At 52.6% G+C, this 20,837-nt stretch overlaps 9 protein-coding genes across 9 annotated transcripts; 3 read left to right on the top strand and 6 right to left on the bottom strand.

Annotated features, from left to right (window-relative positions):
- Window positions 1-180: 180 nt before the first annotated feature.
- On the bottom strand, window positions 181-1,663 carry N7482_002417 (uncharacterized protein; the record flags this gene model as incomplete). Its single annotated transcript, XM_056684542.1, has 6 exons — window positions 181-784; window positions 854-908; window positions 985-1,121; window positions 1,187-1,358; window positions 1,417-1,456; window positions 1,523-1,663. 6 exons carry the CDS (start codon window positions 1,661-1,663, stop codon window positions 181-183), a joined length of 1,149 nt encoding a protein of 382 aa, XP_056548148.1.
- Window positions 1,664-2,874: 1,211 nt separating this feature from the next.
- On the top strand, window positions 2,875-3,936 carry N7482_002416 (uncharacterized protein; the record flags this gene model as incomplete). The annotated part of the gene is made up of 3 exons (XM_056684541.1): window positions 2,875-2,908; window positions 2,983-3,453; window positions 3,551-3,936. The coding sequence occupies 3 exons, from the start codon at window positions 2,875-2,877 to the stop codon at window positions 3,934-3,936; spliced, it is 891 nt and encodes a 296-aa protein (XP_056548147.1).
- An 884-nt stretch (window positions 3,937-4,820) lies between these two features.
- N7482_002415 (SDR family oxidoreductase) lies at window positions 4,821-5,814 on the bottom strand (the record flags this gene model as incomplete). Its single annotated transcript, XM_056684540.1, has 3 exons — window positions 4,821-5,043; window positions 5,101-5,708; window positions 5,767-5,814. The coding sequence occupies 3 exons, from the start codon at window positions 5,812-5,814 to the stop codon at window positions 4,821-4,823; spliced, it is 879 nt and encodes a 292-aa protein (XP_056548146.1).
- A 778-nt stretch (window positions 5,815-6,592) lies between these two features.
- Window positions 6,593-8,830, top strand: N7482_002414 (uncharacterized protein; the record flags this gene model as incomplete). Its single annotated transcript, XM_056684539.1, has 9 exons — window positions 6,593-6,730; window positions 6,784-6,897; window positions 6,952-7,200; window positions 7,266-7,485; window positions 7,547-7,585; window positions 7,639-8,277; window positions 8,338-8,557; window positions 8,623-8,713; window positions 8,777-8,830. The coding sequence occupies 9 exons, from the start codon at window positions 6,593-6,595 to the stop codon at window positions 8,828-8,830; spliced, it is 1,764 nt and encodes a 587-aa protein (XP_056548145.1).
- A 620-nt stretch (window positions 8,831-9,450) lies between these two features.
- On the bottom strand, window positions 9,451-10,419 carry N7482_002413 (coiled-coil-helix-coiled-coil-helix domain-containing protein; the record flags this gene model as incomplete). The annotated part of the gene is made up of 3 exons (XM_056684538.1): window positions 9,451-9,661; window positions 9,721-10,090; window positions 10,221-10,419. The coding sequence occupies 3 exons, from the start codon at window positions 10,417-10,419 to the stop codon at window positions 9,451-9,453; spliced, it is 780 nt and encodes a 259-aa protein (XP_056548144.1).
- Window positions 10,420-10,709: 290 nt separating this feature from the next.
- N7482_002412 (thiamine diphosphokinase) lies at window positions 10,710-11,967 on the top strand (the record flags this gene model as incomplete). The annotated part of the gene is made up of 3 exons (XM_056684537.1): window positions 10,710-10,824; window positions 10,929-11,008; window positions 11,167-11,967. The coding sequence occupies 3 exons, from the start codon at window positions 10,710-10,712 to the stop codon at window positions 11,965-11,967; spliced, it is 996 nt and encodes a 331-aa protein (XP_056548143.1).
- A 678-nt stretch (window positions 11,968-12,645) lies between these two features.
- On the bottom strand, window positions 12,646-13,861 carry N7482_002411 (uncharacterized protein; the record flags this gene model as incomplete). Its single annotated transcript, XM_056684536.1, has 3 exons — window positions 12,646-13,372; window positions 13,460-13,693; window positions 13,782-13,861. 3 exons carry the CDS (start codon window positions 13,859-13,861, stop codon window positions 12,646-12,648), a joined length of 1,041 nt encoding a protein of 346 aa, XP_056548142.1.
- Window positions 13,862-14,474: 613 nt separating this feature from the next.
- Window positions 14,475-15,784, bottom strand: N7482_002410 (putative mitochondrial carrier protein; the record flags this gene model as incomplete). The annotated part of the gene is made up of 2 exons (XM_056684535.1): window positions 14,475-15,530; window positions 15,605-15,784. The coding sequence occupies 2 exons, from the start codon at window positions 15,782-15,784 to the stop codon at window positions 14,475-14,477; spliced, it is 1,236 nt and encodes a 411-aa protein (XP_056548141.1).
- A 986-nt stretch (window positions 15,785-16,770) lies between these two features.
- On the bottom strand, window positions 16,771-17,828 carry N7482_002409 (uncharacterized protein; the record flags this gene model as incomplete). Its single annotated transcript, XM_056684534.1, has 2 exons — window positions 16,771-16,880; window positions 16,934-17,828. The coding sequence occupies 2 exons, from the start codon at window positions 17,826-17,828 to the stop codon at window positions 16,771-16,773; spliced, it is 1,005 nt and encodes a 334-aa protein (XP_056548140.1).
- Between the last annotated feature and the right edge of the window lie 3,009 nt (window positions 17,829-20,837).

Genomic DNA, 20,837 nt, shown 5'->3' with positions numbered 1-20,837 from the left:
CAAAAGATGGGTCTTTCGGCTAGATTGCTGAGTGGTCCTCAAAGAATGCCCATTACATGCAGCCATGATAATACACCGTTTTGTACCTCCAACTTCGACTCACAACAGTGCTTCACCTCCCCGCCGGCGGTATGTTCAGAGGCGAACTGTAGATCTAGATCTCGACCATCCCACCCGCGTCTAAACCATAGGAGACTTCACAGACCGTCCCGCCCCGCCCCGTTCCGACTCAAGCCTATACTCCGTCGTGACATGGATGGCCAGACTTTCCGGTGCCTGTCCGTTCTCGCGAGGCGCCGGGCTCGTCGCGCTCTCCAAGATATACTCCTCGCTATCCCCGGATGAAAGACGGCTCCCCTTCTCCGTGCGCAAAACACTATCCATCTCATAGTGGCGCCCGTGACTCATGCTGCGCCGCGAAGAAATAAACGTCTTCGTCTTCCCTGACGTCTTGGACCCGAAATGGTTGTACCCATCGCCGTTGTGGTAGGGGACCTTGGAGTCCTTGCGGTTCGTCGAGCCCAGCCAGCGCGTGTTGCGGAAGAGCGGCTTGATGCCCGGTAGGGAGACGACGATGGCAGCGACGAAGCATTCGCGGTCGGCCCAGCCGAGGGCGATGGGGAGGTTGGTGATGTCGCCGAGAGAATAGTAGCAGCGTAAGACGGTGCAGATCATGATGAAGAAGCCGGAGGAGAACATGACGGCTAGGATCAGTTTGCGTTGGAGGGGGACTTGGAGTTTGGTGAGGATGGGAATTGGGATGAGCATGATGCAGATGTCAGTGCTGAAGTGTGGTTTGATGTTAGTCTTCTGATTAGGGAGGGATGAATGTATGGACTTGGTTGAGGCGTACATGACGTTCAGCACGGCGATCACGACGTAGAGTGGCTGTCTGAGGGTGCAGTGGTCTGTTTTTTTTTCCTCCAATAAGTGAATGTCTCTTTTCTTGTGTTGCGCGCCGGAGCCACACAGAGTAGTACTCACCTCCGGGGTAGGGCTTGATCTGCCAATTGTGGTATAAGGGCGTGCACAGGCAGACGTGGGTCAAGATGCAGGCAAGCCAGGTCACTACGCATAATACGGCGGTTCCTGCGACCAGATGAGTGTGCCAGGTTCCCTGTCTGTAGAAGTAGAAATAGAGAGCCAGTCAGAATAGAGGCGCGATATCGACGGGGCAACGACGTACGTGAGCTTCCAGAACAAACACAGTAGAACACCCTTCTGACACCAGATATAGGTCATATACCAGATCCAGTTCGAAAAGGCCAACTTCGAGCCCAGAATCATATCGGGCACTTTGCTGTCCGGGACGAGCATGGCGGACTGCTCGGTCAGACCGATGTTGGTCCCATACGACCCTGCATCATGGTTAGCCACTCAAAACACACACTTTCATATTTGTCTGATTCAATTTACCCAGGAAATAGATGATGGTCGTCATCATAGTCCAAAAGACCTATAAATTCGAAACCCGTCAGTGACCACGCGAAGAAATCAATTTTGTCGAGTCAGCGAGCCATACCATGGCCGCAACAGCAAAAGCGTCATCCAGACGCAGTCCCCGAATCCCGCCCAAGGACAGCCGCGCATAAAGCCGCACCAGCAGGAAGGCCATTCCAATGCCATACTCGGCGAATGACTCGGCCGTCAAATTCTCCGCCATGATGGATGTTGCTTGGAAGAAACGTGTTCCATCCACCCACCAAAGCGAGGCTCAATCAGAAAGTGCCCAGCGTTTCCGGGCTCAACCGGTGACGAGATGAATGGCGTAGGGTCGTGAGGCCACGCCAAGGGATTTTATCTGGATATAGCACGCTGGAACGGGACTGAAAAACAAATGGTTCAAATGAAGTCTCGACATCAAGAACCTCCGTATGCAAGATGAACCTTAATTTCTATCCTTCTACGGTATGGCCCCCCTGTTTCCTCCTTCCCGCCCCAAAGCACAAGAAGCATCCATCGACTAGTACCCTAGTCCCTATTTTCATGACATGCTTGGAATCCTTTTTCTTCCCTTTTTTATTTTTTTTTTTTTAATTTTAACTTTTATCTTAATTATTTTTGATACAGTGGAACAATGGGAGGGGGTTGTCAATGGCGGTTGCCGCTGGCCTAACTCTGTCAACTTCCGCAGCAAATCAAGCTCGTGAATGTTGACCACTGCCAGCGTAACGGTCTGATACTACGTGCTTCAAAATGAGTCTAGGGAGCTCTCACAGGGCTTAGGGAGATAGCGGCATTGTTCATAGGTTGTGATTTCCTACATGGTGGGTTCCATCGACATCTGGGAGGCAGGAGTGGCGCGTTCCTAGGTCAAATCTCTGAAGGGGAGGCGCAACCAACTAGTGACAATTTCTCTCGGTATAGAAAGCATGAATATGGAGCATAATGGACCCCCGTAACAAGAAGGATCAAGGGCGATGGGGCACTCTTTCCTACTCGGGAGTCAAATGGAATTATTCTTTCCCGGTGGAGCTGTCAGGCAACTCAAAATCGGCGCTTAGCTTGATCGAGGACACATAGATAGTCTCGCAGTACTGTATTGCTCAGTATTGCTTAGTATTGTCCAATCTGGTCCAGTCCTAGGCTGGTAATTGGCAATGCTGATCCGATTGTCTCATTTCTTTAGAGGAAGCTTAGCCGGTGGACACCTTCCAGGACGTTGCGGTACGATGCACAGCATCGAGGATGAGCTATGGATCTTTGACATTTGACTAGTATGACTCCGCCATGGAGAAAATTTACCCTGCTAGCTGGGCTTTGCTGCCGAGGCTGACGCCAAACGCCACAATGGATATAAAACCTCGCGCTCACAGGCACTATGCATCCCGTCATTACGGTTGACACCCAGCCAGGCGCCTATCATTTCCGACCATGACGACCAAAGTCGCTTTGATCACTGGTGGAGGTGTGTTCTCAAAAGTTGAGCCTGAGAAGAAGGATTCACCTGAGCATGGACGCTAACCATCCTGCCCTGCCCAGCCAGTGGAATGGGCCTGGCGGTAGCAACGGTCCTTGCCGCCCGCCCCGACTGGGAAGTTCATATCCTCGACATCAACACCGAGCGCGGCGAGCAGACCGCGCAGTCGTTGCCACGCACGACGTTTCACCGTGCGGACGTCACCCAATACAGCTCCTTGAGTGAGGGTTTCCAGAAATCGTTCCAGGCGAACCACAGCCTCGATTTCGTATTCGCCAATGCCGGCATTATCGAGCGATTCAATTTCTACGCGGCCCACCCCGGGGCATCATCCGGTGGGGCGTCCCCGCCGCCAGAGCCGGACCTGCTGTCGATCGATGCCGATTTGAAAGGGGTCATTCTGACAACTTATCTGGCGCAGCATTACTTCCGTGCCTCACCGCATCAGGGGGTGGGCGCTAGCATTATCATGACCGCTAGTTGCGGCGGGCTGTATCCGTCGTTCTATTCGCCGCTGTACTCGGCAGCCAAATGTGCGTCTTTCCGGTCTCAGCCTGTCTCAGGGCAAGACCACCCTCAGCGATGAGGCGATGAAGGACTGATATGCTAATATGCTAACGTCCCTAACAGTCGGTGTCGTGGGGTTTATGCGCTCAGTCGCCCAGCACTTCCATGCGGGCGGCGTCCGCGTCAATGCCATCTGCCCCGGCATCGTGCGCACCAATCTCGTCGACCAGACCGGGTGGGCCTCTTTCCCGCAGCATCGGTTTACAGCGATGGACTCCATCGTCCGGGTCGTGCTCCAGCTCGTGGACGGGGGCGACCCGGCAGGCGAGGGGTTGGCCGATACCTCGGGCACTCAAGTACCGGCGTCGAAGCTTTCTGGGCTCGCGGTGGAGATCTCAGATAGCGGCGTGTACTTCCGAGATCAGCATGAGTTCTGCGATGAGGGAATGCGCGAGGTGATGTCGGCGACAGTTTTGGAAAACCAGGTCGGCGCAATCTTGAAGGGGTGAGGGAGGCCGTTTAGGGTTTGTTGGCTCGCTTCCTTTTGGGCCCGCGTCAGAACAAAGTGGGGCCGGACCGATAGGTCGGGTCACGTCTGGAGGAGTGATTGGATATGAGGAAATTGGGGGGAGTTGCCAATAGTTGGTCTTTTCGGGACGGACGCTGTACTGCAGAAAGCTAGTGTGATGCAGGCGAGATAAATTGCAAAAACAGGCAGCTTATCGAGGGCCGTGGGCTGCGGCAGTTGCGCACGATACTCTCTGTACGCACGTCCGATTCGTTGGAGTATTCCGAACCAGACTACCGAATCATCTCCACAGAACCGATGGGCGATTCTGCGAGGATCCTCCGAAAAGCTTAAACCAGGCTCCAAAGTCTAATCCCATACAGAGACTGAGACTGGCAGACTGATCGGCAGCGAGCTAGCAGGGATTTTATCCGACTAGGGTTTAGTGGCCACCGTCAGTGGCGGCGGGCCGTCCAGCCGCCCCGCCGTTTTGATGAATGGACCCGGTTGTTCTGCGACACGGGACATAGCATCCTCACCAGCGCAGTCGGGTGATGCAGTGGAGCCGTTCAGGATGGAGCCAAGAGCTAGTAAATCTGCGAATGGAGACTGTCCGAGGCCGAGAGGGGGGTATGCCCAATTTCACAGGATTTCATCCTTCTAGCAGGACTAGCAGCTACGGCGTACGGAAAGGGGGGTCGCAGAACGGACACTTCAAATATAAGATATGAGGATTTCCTGACAGGCAGGGATGCATTCCATCCGGGACCTTGAAGATTCTGCGATCGGCGGTGCCAACGCCTCGTGGTGGAGCACGGGGCAGGGCCAGCGATGCGCCAGTCTGGCAGCACAGAGGCCAATGCCACCAATGGATTCGTGCACGTTTTATAGAATGGCCTCGGGCAGCTGCGAATCCTCGCCGTGCATCATTCGGAAAAGGGGCTCCCAAACGGTGACCGCCCGCTTGGTGATATGCCCATTGCCGTATTCGGGCATCTGGTAGTAGACCAGCTTGTTGGCCGAGCACTCCAAACACTCGCCGGCCATGCCAGTGGTATCTTCAAGGAAGGTCTGGTATGCCTGGAGGATGGTTTCGACCGGGGTGAGGCTAGAGGAAGAGTGTGAATCAGTGCTTGCTGGAGGGCCAACTGTGCGCGGTACTCACCATTCAGGAGTGACCGCCGCGATCATCTCCGGAGGCACAATGGGTGTCGGTACAATGCCCGGCATCACGACATTAATCAGGATGTTCTCCTTCTGCTTGAGCAGCGGTGCGATGCCTCGCACAAACTGATTGACCGCCGCCTTGGTGCCGCAGTAGACGGGGTATGACTCGTGGGGGAACACACCACCAATGCTGCCGGTGACCACAATGCGCCCTCCGGGCTGGGGGTTGTGCCGCATGAAATGCGTTGCTAATTGAGTACCGTACACGACGCCCTTGTAGTTGATATCCACGACGTTCAGTTCGGGGGCGGGTGGGATCTCCTCCACGCCCTTGTTCTGCTTCTTCCAGTCATAGAGGTAGATCGACGACGTGTCGACAATGCCGGCGTTGGCGCACAGCGCATCAATGCGTCCCCAGAGCTTGCGCACCTCGCGGAATACATTGGCATACTCGTCGTAGTTGGATATATCGGCCGGGAAGAAGCGGGCGTTGTTCGCAGGAAGGCTGTTTAAGAGAGTCTCGCCCGCTTCGCGACGGCGGCCGACACAAGCGACTTTCCATCCTCGCGTGCAGAGATCTTGCGCCAGATCAACGCCCATGCCAGACTGCAGTTGTTCCTAGTCAGTGACTGCGGGACGAGGCTGTTCATTTCAGGGAACTGACGGTGGCTCCGACGACAATGGCGACGCGATCTTCTACATACGATTCCATCTTGACGTAGAGTATAAGTAAATTGATCTCTGTATGGTCAGTCGTTCAGTCTCAAACCAGGCAGTTTTAAGGTAGAACCCGTGGGACATTGGCATGCATCTCGACCCCCCTACGGAGGACGGAGTTAGGGCAAGGACGTCCGACGGAACGAGGAGCTCTCGGCTGCCAATTTCCCGGCAACCTGCCTTCCTTCTACATCACTCAAGCCCTAGCGCAGAGTCAATATCATGAGTCATGGGCGAATCCAATTCACACGAACCAATCGCGCACCAGCCGTCCTAGCCGGCCAGTCTGACTAGCTCAGGCAATGGGCTGAATCTGTCAGCAAGCACGGATCCAATAATTGTGGAGACACAAACTCGACCACGAGGGGGGGCCGTTCCGTGCCATAGGAAGGAATGCGTGGCGCCCACACCAATTCCACGCCAATTCCACGCCAATTCCACGCCAATTCCACGCCCACGCCACACTCAACACCGAGCAACCGAACTATATCGTATAGCCCTAGTCTCCAAGCCTCAACTGTCCTCGTTGGCCAGAAGCCAGGTGGTAGCGTGCTCGGGACCTGCCATGTGCGCGTATTGGGGAGAACTCGACTAGTGGCTATCCACTCCACCTCCCTAATGCAGGGAAGCTTCATGGACTGCAGCTAGCTGCACGGAAAGACTTTAGAAGGCGAGTTTGCCCGTTCTTTTTTTCTTTTGTTTCTGACCTTGGATCCTTCCGTTGCTCTCTGCGCTCTTGCTTGGTTTGACGTACGTGTCTTATCCGGCGCATCATGGTCGTCGACGCAGAGAAAAATCCGGTGCAGGACACCGCTGGTCTCCCTCCTTCTGAGCTGGGCTCACCGTCTTCGACGGTCGATGAGGTGGCTGAGCCGCCCGTGGTGACTTTGAAAACATGGATTGTTTCCGGTGTAAGTCATGGTGTGGTGCTGTCTCAGGGAGTATGCACTGATCGCGCGTATAGATTCTTTCGTGTGGCTATGGTCTTTCATTCTGGCCGATTCCGGTCGTGGCAGCCATCGGCGGTTCGATCTCGGCGGATATGGGTGATCCCACCGGCTACATCTGGTTTATTCCGGTACGAAGCTTCCAGCTAATGCTCCGCGGCGATCACTGATGGGATGTGATACAGGCATGGACGATCTCCATCACTTGCGCCTTTCTAATCTTGTATGTTGTCCCGACCATGTCGCGTTCCCCGTCTCCATTCGCTTACACCCTTTCCAGTGGCCCGAACACCGATCTTCTGGGTCGACGTTGGTTCCTGGTGCTTGGCAACTTGATCTGCTTTGTTGGCCACATCCTTGTGGCTTCAGCCAAAAACACAAACCAGGTCATTGCGGGTCTAGCGGTGTCTGGGTTTGGTGGAGCCAACTGCCAGGTATGGAATGAGATGCACCGCGTGCGACGAGCTGGGCTGACCATCAACGATTATCACTTATCTAGATGGCCGCATTTGCGCTACCAGAGCTTCTACCCAACAAATGGCGACACATTGGCGTGGTGATTGCTGACCTTACAGTCTACATTGCCGTTATCGTCGCGCCCGTCACCGCACGCTATGGCTACCAGTTTGGTACCTGGAAATGGAACTTCTGGGGCGTGGCGATCTTCCAGGGCCTGTCCTTCCTAGGTCTCCTGCTCCTCTACCACCCCCCAAGCACCCGTATGTGACGAATTCTCCAGAGCCATGAAGGGAAAATCTAATCGTGATACTAGACTGGGAGTTTCATACCTGGAGGCGTTCAAGTCCATCGACTACTTCGGTGGGTCTTTCATGTCTCTACTGTGCCCGAACTGTGCTAATGTACTACCATAGGTTCTTTCCTCTTCATCGCCGGTGCCGTCCCCTTCTTGATGGGTATCGTCTGGGCCGGTGTCTACGACTCCAATGACGTACACGTTGTGGCCCCCCTGGTGGTCGGCGCCGTGATCCTCATCATTTTTGCCCTGTGGGAAACCTACGGCAATCTGAAGTTCCCCTTGACGCCAAGCTATGTCTTCTCCAGCTCCTATGGCCGTGACTTCACGGCGCCCGTTATCGCATTGGCCGTCGTCAACATGTTCTATTACTCATCCAGTATCCTGTGGCCGCAGATGATCACCATGTTCTACACGAACGGCGGCACGGACTGGAAGTACGCGATCATCTTGTCGCTGCCACAGGGTTTTGCCATTATGCTCGGTGCACTCCTGCTCACGCTCTTTGGTAGCAAGCTTCGACACTGGCAGTGGCAGTTGACCGGGTCGGTGTTTGTCATGGTCCTCTTTGGCAGTCTGCTCGGCCTTGTGACGCCGACCAACAAGGGGATGATGACCGCGTTCGTGTTCCTCTCCCAGGCTGGATTTGGATGGGCGCTGTATTTGAGTATTGCCATCACACAGATGGGCGTCGATCATAAGAACCTGGGTGTCAGTGGTGGTATCTCGGGCTGCATTCGGTTTGCGGCTGGTGCAAGTATGAATCTCTTTCGCCATTCATTTCTATGTTTTGTGTTGCTGACAAAGTCGTCCATAGTCGCAACCTCTGTCTACGAAACTGCGTACAGCAAAAGCCTGACCAAGTACATGATCAAGTACATCCCCAGTGCGGCGATTGCCGCAGGACTACCTGAATCTAAAGTCACGGATTTGATGACGGCTGTGTCGGAGGGTGCCTCTGCCTTGAAGGCATACAGCCCCACGGTTGCCGCTGCGGCCGAGGCAGCTTTGAGTCAGGCATACTGCAAAGCCATGTTGTGAGTCTCGGAGTGTCTGGGATTGAGGCCCTGTTCTGAAGCACATGTTGACCTTCCATTTATAGTGTGGTAGCTATGGTGTCCATGGCCTTCGGTATTGTGGGTCTGATAGCTTGTCTGTGCTGCAAGGATGTAGACTCGAAAATGACCAACAAGGTAAGCCTCGGTTGTCTCCTTTCCCGTGTTTGTTCTCATCGTACTGATCATGTATCACTTTAGATCGAAGTCTACCTCGAGAACACCAACCTCTCCGACCGAAACAAGTTCCACTAAACGGTTCTTGCTACACGGCATGGTAAAAGTGTGTCAATTATGCCCAGCCCGAGCATAGACTTTACCATACGCGAGCGGGAGCTCTGGTTGGACTGACTCATATTAAGGGAGAAGGATTGTTCGGGGCAGTTGCAGATTCTAACCTAGGGGCTTGATATCGTTCAAACCGGTAGAACTGTTTTAATTTATGCGTAGGCACTGATACGCATCCACCTAGTATATAATATCTCCTTCTCGCAATAGTTCCAGAGAACGGCCCGGATGACACAGTACTGAGATACGAATACCAAAGAAATGTTATATAGGAAGCAATTCATAATGCAACACGTCTATTCTATCTCCCCTTCTTTGAGTGTTCAAATCAGACCGGAGAACAGGGCATACCAATACACTAAGTTACACAGAGACAAAGATGACCAACAACATCGGAGCGCAGAACGGGGAATGAGATATGCTGGGAAGCTCACAGAGAGGAGAAAAATGCGCCGCGGAGTCTCCGATCAGGGCAGAGAAGGCGAGAAAAGCGTTTTATATAATACACACCCCAATCAAAGACCCCGGCGGGCATTGCAGAGAAGAGTCAAGGGGCGTCAAATGATATGCATGGGTCTGGCGTGAGATCATTTAGCCTCCTTGGGCGGCTGCTCGGCCTCAAAATGGGCCTTGGGCACCAGGCTGTCGCCTTCAGCGAGCTCGTCCTTCTGGTCTTGACGCGGAGCGAGCTCGCCTTCAGCGTTGGTGGCGGGGGCAGGAGCATCACCCTCAGCCTCGTCATCTTCCAACTCGGCACCGTACACGTCAGGGTGTTGCCGGAAGCAGTCTTGCATACCCCTAGAAAATTGTCAGTATGGACGCCAGGACCGCACAAGTTACCCTCCAATTGTACGTACTTGAACTTCTCAATGCATTCGATGCCCTTAGGCTCCTCGTTCGAGTACACGAAGCAGGAGAACGCTGCCCTGAATTCCTCTCCACAAGGGCCGTGGGCCATGCCACCCAGGCAAGGGCAGTCCCAGTTGATCTCGCCAGTCTCCGGGTTGAACGCAGCTGACTCAGGGGGCTCCTCGGAATCAATTCCCACTTGGGGGTTCACCTCCACAGCAGCGGCATCGGGGGCGGGCGCATTGGGGGCAGGCGCATCGGACTTGGGCTGAGGCCGGGCGGCGACGTTCTCTTCACGGATCTTGGGGGTGATAGAGTCGAGGGTGGGGAGGGAGGAGTTGTCGGAGGTTTCTTTCCTCGATTGGCCGAGGAGGGAGACTAGATGTAGACGATAAGTTTAGCACAGTTCCGATATCCCAACTAGCCATTGGCCTCAATAATGCGACGGGTCCAAGTTTTTGCATCTCGGGTGCGAAGGAACGACCAAAAGCAAGGCCGGATGACATACAGGATGGCTCCTGAGCGAAAGTACTGCTCGTGTTGTAGTAGTAGATAGCACCACCCGCCAGTCCTAACCGGACAGCGGTGCTTTTCCAGCTTCTCGATTTTGAGGTCGGACCAGCGGTGCTTATCAATCGAGTGCTTGCCGGGCTACGGGCCGCGACAACAGGCGCGCGGGCAAGCGCTCGTGCGGCGGGGCGAAACATGATGAATAGAAGAAAAGAGAAAAAGTCAAATTGAGACCAAGACCGAGACCGAGACCGCGAAGGAGCTCGGGGCGCGAGGGGAAGCTGGGGAGGGAGAAGCCGAAGCCGCGGACGGAGAAGTTGGTGGAAGAGAAGTGGATTTTGGCCTGAGGTTGGATTCCGGCCAGTCACGTTGCGCGGAGCCGAGTTGCACGCGACGCAACACTTCGGCGGGTGCGCTTAGCCCTGCTTTCAAGCAATCACCCGAGCCGCAGAGATCCTAGCTACTTTTGTTCATTCTCATCAGAACCATGGAGTGGGATCCGAGTCACTTCTTTCGACCTGGAGGGAGCCGTTCGCCCTATGCTCTGTTGGTGCTGAATCAGCCAATCAATGAGAAGGCGTTTGGGGTACTAAGTGCGTACGGTGAGTTCTCACTTGATAAGACTGAAAAGGCCTGTCGGGTTGATCACAGAAAGCTCTGTTTAGACGTGAACTGGGGCAGTACTAATATGCTAATTGGTACCCAGCTTCTTACATCATTTGTGCCGATGGTGGGGCTAATCGCTTGTACGACATGGTGAAAAATCATGGGAACGAATCCATCGAAGTAAGATACGCCCACTAGGTCGAGTGTGGACAATCTTTGACTACATCATTGATTTGCATGCTCGGTCCAAAATCATCCCAGACATAGCACCATAGTGATAGCTCTTGTTGCAAGAGATGACGTACATCCCGGGATATATAAACTGACCTGCACACTAGCTTCCCGACAGGATTGTGGGTGACCTCGATTCTCTGCGTCCATCAGTACGACAACACTATGAAAAACTGGGCGTGCCCGTCGTGAAAGATCCAGATCAATATTCAACAGATTTTACAAAGTGTCTCAAATACCTCAATGGACACGCAGCAGAGATCATCGCCTCCCCACGACATCAACGAAGGATATCTTCTACCGCGAGCCAAGAAGGCGCAGCTAAGAGCATGCTCCCGTCTCAGTCGGCACTCGAGATTGTGATTCTCGGTGGCCTTGGCGGTCGCGTTGATCAGGCCTTTTCACAAATCCACCATCTATACATGATGACACAGACACAGCGGGAATTACGCGAAGCACAGCAGACCCGCCCTCGAGATGATACACAGAATGGAAAGCCCGCCGCAGGTGGGAACCTTTATCTCGTCTCGGAAGAAAGCATCACTTTCATCCTGCAAGAGGGAAAGAACATCATCCACACGCCAGCAACCAATCGCCCTGATACCGACCCAGCAGCGGACCAAGACTCAATCTCCAAGGAGAATGACCCGCCTGTGAAAAGAAAGCGGGAGCAGGAACCTGGCGCAGAGCCGGAGTACTTCTTCGAAGAGAATATCGGCATCATCCCCCTCTCAGCTCCCGCCTCAATCACCACCAAGGGCTTCGAATGGGACGTGGAGAACTGGCACACTGAGATTGGTGGCCAAATATCAACCAGTAACCACATCCGCGCCGACAAAGTGGAGGTCTCGACTTCTGTCCCCGTGTTGTTTACTGTGGAATTGGCGGAACGGCTGAAGAGGGTCTAATACTTCTTTTTGACCCTCACACGAGACAAGATTTAAGTCTTGAAGATTACTATACTGTCAATAGAATGGATACCGCCGTATAGAGTCAAAGCCATGAACCATACAAACCTCGTTGAATGAGAATGGCCCCAAAGGCCCAATGGAAAAAGGGGTAAAAGGGTGTCAAAAAGACGAACCACCTAAATCAAGCCAAGAAGCAGAATAAGAACCCAAAACCCAAGCGCCTCCTCAGGCTGAAACTAGAGACCAAGAACTTAGAAAATAATTGGGAGGGGAAATGAAAAAGCCAATTTCGCATATCGCATCGTCGCATATCCCAGACAAAACCACTAGAACTCAACCCGTAAACCCGCGAACCGTAAAACAAAACAGTAAAACAAAACACAGCATTGCGTAGCACACAACATGAGAGTAACAATCCATGGCACGCCTCAAATACTCAGAGGATATCAACCAAGGGGAAAGAGAGTGGAAATACTAGCTCCAGCCAATGTACTAGAGAAGCACCACCAGAAGGGGAAGGGGGAGGGGGGGGGGGAGGAGACAAAAATCGCGCAAAACAGGAGATTCGCATCATTCAGCACTACCACGTTAAAACCGTCCTTCATCCTCGTCTGCAATTACCAAAACCAGACGACCTGTACAGCCCAAGGCAGACGCAGGAAAGTCCGACTTGACCTACGAGCGGCGCAGAATGGCCTCATATAAAGTGCCGACCACGCCGATGGCAGCACCAGTCCACATGCCATAGTAGTTGCCGGGGATAGACCAGTTGACCTTTTCAACAGCAAGGTTGCTGTATAGACCCCAGAAGCAGAAGTGCTTGACATACACCTTCCACACCAGCAGCGCCTTGACAATGTTGAAAGTGAGCGGGTCAAACTGGGCACGGGCAGATGCAGCCGAACGACCACGGCGCACACCCCCAGAAGCGGCCTGCCAGCTCAGGTTGATAAAGTAGGCGGCGACCAAAGGGAGCAGCAAGTTAGTGAGAAGCCAGAGGGTGAACGGCGCCCAGAACGAGAGCGTGACCAGCTGGAACAAATCGGGGATCTTGATTCGGATGTTGGGGGTGTGCAGGGTTGGATTGGCGTCCAGATTACCCAGGAAGCGGTTGGGGACGAGCTCGGTCAGAAGGTTGAAAACCTCAACAGCGACGACGATAGCCTCGATAGCGAAGAGGCTGCTCAGGTTGGCGCGCAGCGCGTGCGTGCGCTCCAAAACGCCCGATGAGGTCCAAGCCTGCTCGATGCCTTCGCGCACCCGCGTGGTTTGCCGGTCAATCGAGTCTGCCACCTGGGCCGGGGAGGGAGGCACGTCGAGGGCAGCGCGGACGCGGCTCGTAGTTAAGCGCACCGCACTGCTCGGCGTCTTGGCTGGGCGCATTGCGGCGTCATCGGACGAACTGTCGCAAACGGTCAGCACTGCAAACCAGTCGCGACCATGATGTCGCGTGCGACGCGCTCTGGTCGCGTGCGATGATGGCACTTACGTAGCTTCCTCCAGCTTCTGCTTGTTGGACTTACGGCCGGGCGTCTTCTTCTCGACTGCGGGGGAGCCTTCAGCCTTGGCTTCGCGCTTCACCGGCGACCCTCCCCGCGGGGGTGCCGACAGGCGCTTGTAGTAGTCGGCGAGCTTTTTCTCGCCCGCGAAGATAGAGCGGTTGATACCACTGAGGTGCTTGTCGAGCGCGGCGGCGAGGTCATTCTTGTTGTAGTCGGAGAAGCTGCGATGAGGTGGAAATGACGGTCAGTCGGGGATGCTGCGATGCGACAGCGCGCGAGGTTTGTGCGCGTGACAGCGTGTAAACATACTCTTGAAGATCGGTCAATTCAGCGAACTCAACCAGCTCGGGCTTGCGCAGCTTGTTTAGATAGGGAAGGCCGCTTGACATGATGGGTGGTTGGATGGATACAGATCCGGGTCAGAGCGGGCGCAGGTTCAGATGAGACAGAGGGGAGTTGATCCGACAAATTTGACCATCAAATCACGAATGGGAAGAGACTTGGATTGGACTTAGGGCAAATTGTAACAAGGTAACAAATTGTAACGGTTTTTCTGGAGGAAAATGGGGTAGAGGGCGGATGCAAGGGAGGAGGGGAATTGATTTGGGCCTGGAATTGTTTACACCCGCGGGTCCCAAAACAAAACACGCTAGCGCGTCTGCCCTTTGTTCGCTCGAAGCCTGGATTCCGGGCTTGCGCGGGCGTGGGGCTTGGGGCTCCTCGTAAGAGCTTGTTTTCTTAATAATCTGATATTGGTAGTTATACATAGTGGAGTAAAATAGAAAGGTATTATCACAGACGTATGGCTATAGTACAAATGAGGCCCTTAGGCCAGTCTAGTTAGGTTCATCTATCGCAAAGGGAGATGGGTACGGCAGTATACAGGGACAAAGGCCGTCCAAGGGAGGGAGAGAGATACACGAAATAAAGGGAAGAATACCACAAAACGCCACCCCTATGAAGAAGGACCCCGTCCTAAAATGCATGCAGGTAAGTCAAACATCACAACGGTTGCGTCTCGTCCAGACGGCTCTGGTAAGCATCAAGTTGCTTGAGGAGGTACTGGTACAATACCAGCATGGTTCCGCTCTGGATGCTGGTCCACACGCCGCGCGGGCCAACACCGCGGAACCACCCTGCAAGCCCCTCGGTGCGGTAGATCATCCTCAGTCCGGTAAACACGGACGATGTGTCTAAGCGTGGAGCCCCGGGGGGAGAAACCGACGTGGAGGGCGATGAAGTGGAAATCGGTCGCGAGTGCGCCCGCGACGATGACGCATGGGACTGGGACGCCCCCGGCGCATGGGGTCGCGGGCTTTCCTTCGGGACGTGATCGCCCGCGTGCTTTGCGCCAGACGACCCGGTGGGGTTCTGCTGAGTTTGGATGCGCGTTTTGACCACGTCCAATGGGCAGGTTATCACGCCCGCCATGCCGCCCGCAGTGGCCGCCGTCAGGATCTCCAGGCTCAGCCCGATGTCCCGATGCCCAACCCATTGCTTCGCCATATTCTGCTCTTGCTCGTAGAAAGCAAATTGCAGCGCAGAGAACGGCAGATCACGATATATAGTGGCTTTGTAGCCGTGGTACAGCGCTGAGAAGCCCTCTTGGCGGATGATGATTCGGAAGGCATCGGTCATGCCGCGGTAGTTGTAGCCCGAGTTGAAATATGGGTTATTGTATCGGCCTTGCAATTGCAGCCGGGTCTTCAGTACCTCGGAAGGTACATAAACGATTGAGGCCGCCAGATCCGCAAAGAAACCGCCTGACAGATATGCGATGTTCTTGTTGATGCCCGCATCGATCATCGCCCGCTTGGTGAACTCGTAAACACCGAAGAAGACCACCGTGCCGGGGAAAGAGCCTAGCGCCGCTGGTGTCACTCCACTATATAAACCACGGAAGAATCCTTCTTGTCTGTAGATAGTCGCATACGACGAGGTCATCGAGGTGTATTTGGGTGGGAAAGTCGGGTCGCCCTGTTGCCGAGTTTTGACTGTATCCAATGAGTGCATCAACATATCACCACATATTCCTCCCATTCCGCCCGCTAGCATTGCCTGTAGGGTAGTGTCTGGTTAGCATCCGTAGATATATCATTGCAGCCTATGCGCCACCCGGAACGGAATCGTACATGATGATACGGCGGACGCGGCTCTTCCTCTTCCAACATATCTTCGCCCCGGACATGTCGGGTAGCACCGACAGTGCCTATCTCATGTTGTATCAGATTTGGCGGGTTTTGTGTCGTCGCAGTTGGGTCTGAGGTCGCTGTTGTGGAGAACAGGCCGAACACTCGCGAAGTCAGGCTCATGGCAATATGAGCCGACAATGGACTCCCGAATGCGGTCGGGGCCGGGGGATATGGGGGATGCCGATGGGTGAAAAAGAGAGAAGCGATCCCCCGGTGGATCAGGTATAGAGAGTGACAGAAAAGGGTGTTGAGTAGTGGAGATGTCTCCGTTGGCGACCCTCGGCTCCCATTCAAAATTCTGGTCGGCGGTGTTTTTCTTTTCTCCGCCCTCGCCGCCTCAGGCAGAAACCGCGTCATTGCCATTGGCTTGTTCTGCCGGAATTGACCGCCAGTCGCAACTCCATGTCGCCGTTATGATGCCTCAGGCAGAATATCATTTCAGATGGCAACTATGTAACTAATGAATTGGGCAATTGGGCCCAGCTGGGCGGGAAGTAACTACGTTAGTCGCTGATAGGTTTAATAAGTACGTAACTACCTACAGTGGACAGAAATACGTTAATTTTATGCGATCAATAGGTATAGAGGATATTAGACAGATTATTAGAAGATTCGCGCACCTAGGTAAGCTAGGCTGTGCACAGATTAGACAAAGCGGACACTTACTAGGGGGTATAACGGGCCAATGCCCGTGTATGACCCTACTGTATGTACTCGGCCGAATGTTTACCTTTACATTCCCCTTCCGGAACAGCCCTTTTCCCTTCCTTTTCCCCAAGATTATTGTAAATAGTTCGCGGCCTAGTTAGATTAAATCAAATCGGATACAACCCTGTATATATAATAATTTCCCGATACACTATTGTTAAAGGCTCCCTAAAGCTCCCGAAAGCTTCATGTAGGAACAACAATGTCTCTAGAAGTCTCTCCCGCTAGGCCCAACATCTTCGACTATTACCTCATAAAAGAAAAAATACCTAGCTTGGCTTTCAAGTAACGCAATCTACTGGGGCCGTCAAGCCAAGAGAAGTTCGCATTCAATAATAATAATAATAAAACCACTCATCTCTCTACTATCAATAATTCGGAGTCGCACAGTACTCTAGTTATGTAAATAACGCATTTCTCATCCCTGCGAGCTCGAACATTAGGACCGCACGGCAAATAATGGCCGAGGCCATAAATCTTGCGATAATCTGTGTGCTATCAATCCATCCTAGGGAATAAATTTAGGTCTTTTGTCGCTTAAATGTAGCATAAAAAGCTTACCTATAAATACCAGAGACGAAAATGCAATTGTGCCATAAAGAAGATGTACTACCGTTGCGATCGAGGTTAACCACGAGACGAAAATAAAGGCTATATTCTCCTGTTTCCAGTTTAAGGCAAGTTTTTCGTGCGTGATGCATGGTTTGAACTCGTGCTGTATCCACTCAGTGACCCGGGCTTTGATACTTCGAGTTGTTCCCGCGCCTCTTATTGTTTCTGCTCGTAGAGCAAGAGAAAGCATGCCCATAAGATGGAGGCATATCGTAACAAATACCCAGACAATTGGATACCATGTTGTGCTACAGCTGATATTGGTGATTGTCCAGAGTCCTGTATAATAGCTGGCAGTAGTCACATTCACTATGGCAGCAATGACGATGAGGTACTCGGTAAGTATGAGAATCGCAGCTCGGAAGTTGGACAGGGCTGAAAGGTGGTTTAAAAGCAAACGGCCCTCTCGTTCCTTCAAGTCTGCCACTGGATTCGGATAGACAAATGTCGGAAGAGGGTTCACAGCGGGTGACCCCAAAGCTATCATGACAGCAAGTAACGGCCTCCGTCTCGAGAGGAGTGCTACCTCAGCTGTAGAGGAGCCCAGAAAGGTGAGAATTGTTGGCATAAGACCTAGTGCCACTGATGCGCTTGCCATGTTTCCTTTGACAGCTTCGCTTGTATTTGCCAATATACAGCTGAGTAAGTCTATGCAAGTCGTACTGTAAAGTGAAGTTGCCGCTTGTTGCGAAGCATACAAAGTTGCGCATTGATCATTTCGAATATTTATAAAATAATCGTTATAAATAGGGAAAAAGTGGTGAAAGCGTGTATTTGTAGCTGCCGCCGGAGTAGGTGCCGCGATGAATGCCACGAATCCGAGGAGAAAGTAACGTGTGGCCATAATCAAGGTAGCGTGTCTTGGCCTTGAAGCAAAGTTTGAAACCCATTACTGAATCATGGAGAGAGGAAGGAGTTCAAGCATGACAGAGATCTTCGCGTTATAATCGGGAGAAAGAGTTTGCGCCGAGCTACGCGCCAGCCGAGCCGGACCCATTACTAAAATAAAGATCGCAATCCACTAATCTACTTTAGGTACTATATCTACTGTATATAAGCGAGGGCTGAGTCGGCTCGATAAGGGGGCTGAGTCGGCGGCCAATACAACTATCTTGAGTAGCTAGTTAAGGAAGAGGAAAAGATGAGGGATTCTGAGGTGATGCCAAGAATGATGCTGCATGTGAAGTGTGATGTGATAATTTAGCTGCCTATAGGATTGTCCGTAGTCCTCGGTGCAGAGTGCACTCTAGGTTGTCATTTGATGCCACCAAAGCTATAGGTTAGGCAGAATCATAGTGATTGTGCGCTTGCTGCAGCTAGCAGCCTCACGTCTGATATACTGTAGGTGGTGAGATCACCACTGTCGAACAACTCAGCGCTCACAGGAAACCACACGTGTCCTGGACATAATCCATTGGATGTGATGGCACCACGCTAGTTCTCTTCTCTCGGGCTTGGAAGCACCAATTACCTCGGAGGCGGTGACAAGATGCAAAATCATGGGAATGTGATAGGGCAGCAACCAGGATTGTCAGGAGTGTCACAGTCCGTATCAGCCTAATTAGGGTTGAGGGCCAGATGCTTCTGCGAATACCGAGAACCGCCTTAGAAGTGAGAACCCGCTCATACCACTCAGGATGAGAAAGGGAAGCAGAGTCACGCAGCAAATAGTCAAGTCACTGCGCGCAAGGCGGCTCTCCACCTGTTGTTTGTGGAAACCCACTACAGGTTTTCAGACCCTTTTACCAAATACTTGTACTGGATTGACTCGACAGAACGCAGTCCTTTCTTACGTGACCCCTTGTTTCCCGTCACGCGATCGCTGACCCTAAGTCCTCATCGCACAGTAGATGCGCCATCTCCCCGGCTTCTCAATTCCACCGCACCATTGCACTTATCATGAGACTTAGCGGCGCTGGCGAATACATTGGGAGGGTCCTTGGTGACATGGAGAAGTTGGATGTCAGAGAAGATAGATCGACACCATTGGGATATCTTGCAGACTTACGACTTGGCGGGTGATTAGACACGGTAGCTGCGTGTTAACGTCCATTGTTAATTGGTACGATGATAAGTTAATGACATGTTGAAGAATTTAAGCACTTCATATCCATAGATATTGTCGAAATTCAAAATATAATGCGGTTTACAATAATACCCGTAAAGAAATCCATTCCAGTTAGCTAGGAAGGTTAGTTCCGAACTTTGCAGTAGTAGCTACACTATATCTCCTCTACAGCTAGACTAGCGTGCCGAAATATCTATCTCCCTCGCACTGCCAACGTTAACACACTATTCGAGGAAGTTGTTGATGTGACGCATGACAGAGATGGACATAAATCACCCGAGGGAGGCGTGACTGAAGAAAGCAACTGACCTGACTAACCTAATTTGGCCCGTTTGTTCGAGAGCTCTCTACATAATAGCGGATTTCCCCCCAATAGTTTTTTCCTTCTTCACTTTAGTTGTTCCGTTGAATGCACCTAGTTCTTCTAGCCTCGATATGCGAGGGGCCAATATTGGGATGTCTGTATATTTCGATCCGGAACAGCTAAGGCTGGATGGGGGGCTGATTTTTACTGGTGAGACATGGTCGGTTGTTCCTAGATAGTTTGGCCCACCGTGGCACGTTGCATGAATAGAGCTTTTCCTTATTTTCTCAACGGTTTCGGTTACGAGAATTTGCGGATCCATCGGTGCACGAAAGATCAAGGATGTGCTGGATAAAGTAAAACCCGGACTGAGTCGATTCGCAGATAATTAACTCACAGAGAAAAATTTGTGAAAGATTACGCATGTAGTAGCAATTAAGAATGTACATGCCAGGTCTTCGATCTGAACCGGACGGTGCATTCTATCCATGCTCCTCACCAGTCTATCTCTCCAAAAAACAAATGCCAACTCACCTTACGCAGGGCCCAAAATGCGAGTACGCAAGGCAAGACGTACCCGGAGCCAAGCGGGCTAGCGCCGCCGGGTCCTGCCATAAACCGAAGTGCCCTCCCCAGGCCAGGCTCGGTCCTGCCGATCCAAAGATCGCCTGTCTCACGGTAATCCCACGCCCCGCAAGATACAAATCCGAATCAAAAACCTAGCCATGTCCAGAATGTGACCGGTTGGAATAGACTAGCCATGTCCAGAATGTGACCGGTTGGAATAGAAAGGTTGTCTAGACTGCTATATAAAGCCGGCGGGATTATTAAAGTGATACCATAAAGATTTGGGATGTTTGGGACGTACTGGGACAACCATAATGGCTGATCCAACTCCCAATCCGACGACAAGACGCGCCAAGGTCATTTGAGGGATGGAGAAGGAGGTGGCTTGAATAATGGGTCGGAGGATGAATAGAATGCAGCCACTGTAGATCCCCAGCTTTCGCCCGTATCGATCTGCACACAGTCCAGCCACCACGGTAACCACGAAAGCATCTGATCAATGTGATCAGACTCAAAGGACAAGAAACTGAAGATAGATGAGGGACTGCGCACTTATCAAGACTGGGAGGTCTGGTACCAGTGAGACTGCAGTTGGCCGAGGCTAAATGATACCAACCATTGACAAGATCATTTATAAGCGGGGTGCTTATTGCATTAGCCAGAGGGAAGCCCGCTAGCCTCTGTTCCAGCAATGACGCTGTGCAGGGTAAGCCATGCTGCCGCCTGAGATCCACTCGCGAACCATTCTATGGCACCCAGGTTACGAGGGAGGCGATCAGATCGCGAGCACGCACCTCGTTTTGTAGCGAACATCGCTTCTGATTTCAAGATCTTTGGTCATTGGAAGTGCCCTTCCAATCAATATATTACGGAAGTAAAAGGCTGCCGCCACGCGATCGCCAGCAGGCCGGTCA

The sequence above is a fragment of the Penicillium canariense genome (assembly GCF_028826845.1).
Source record: "Penicillium canariense strain IBT 26290 chromosome Unknown utg000001l_segment0_segment0, whole genome shotgun sequence".
Lineage (NCBI taxonomy): Eukaryota > Fungi > Ascomycota > Eurotiomycetes > Eurotiales > Aspergillaceae > Penicillium > Penicillium canariense.
Note: the sequence above shows the minus strand (reverse complement) of the source record. Positions and strands in the feature narration are given on the sequence as shown.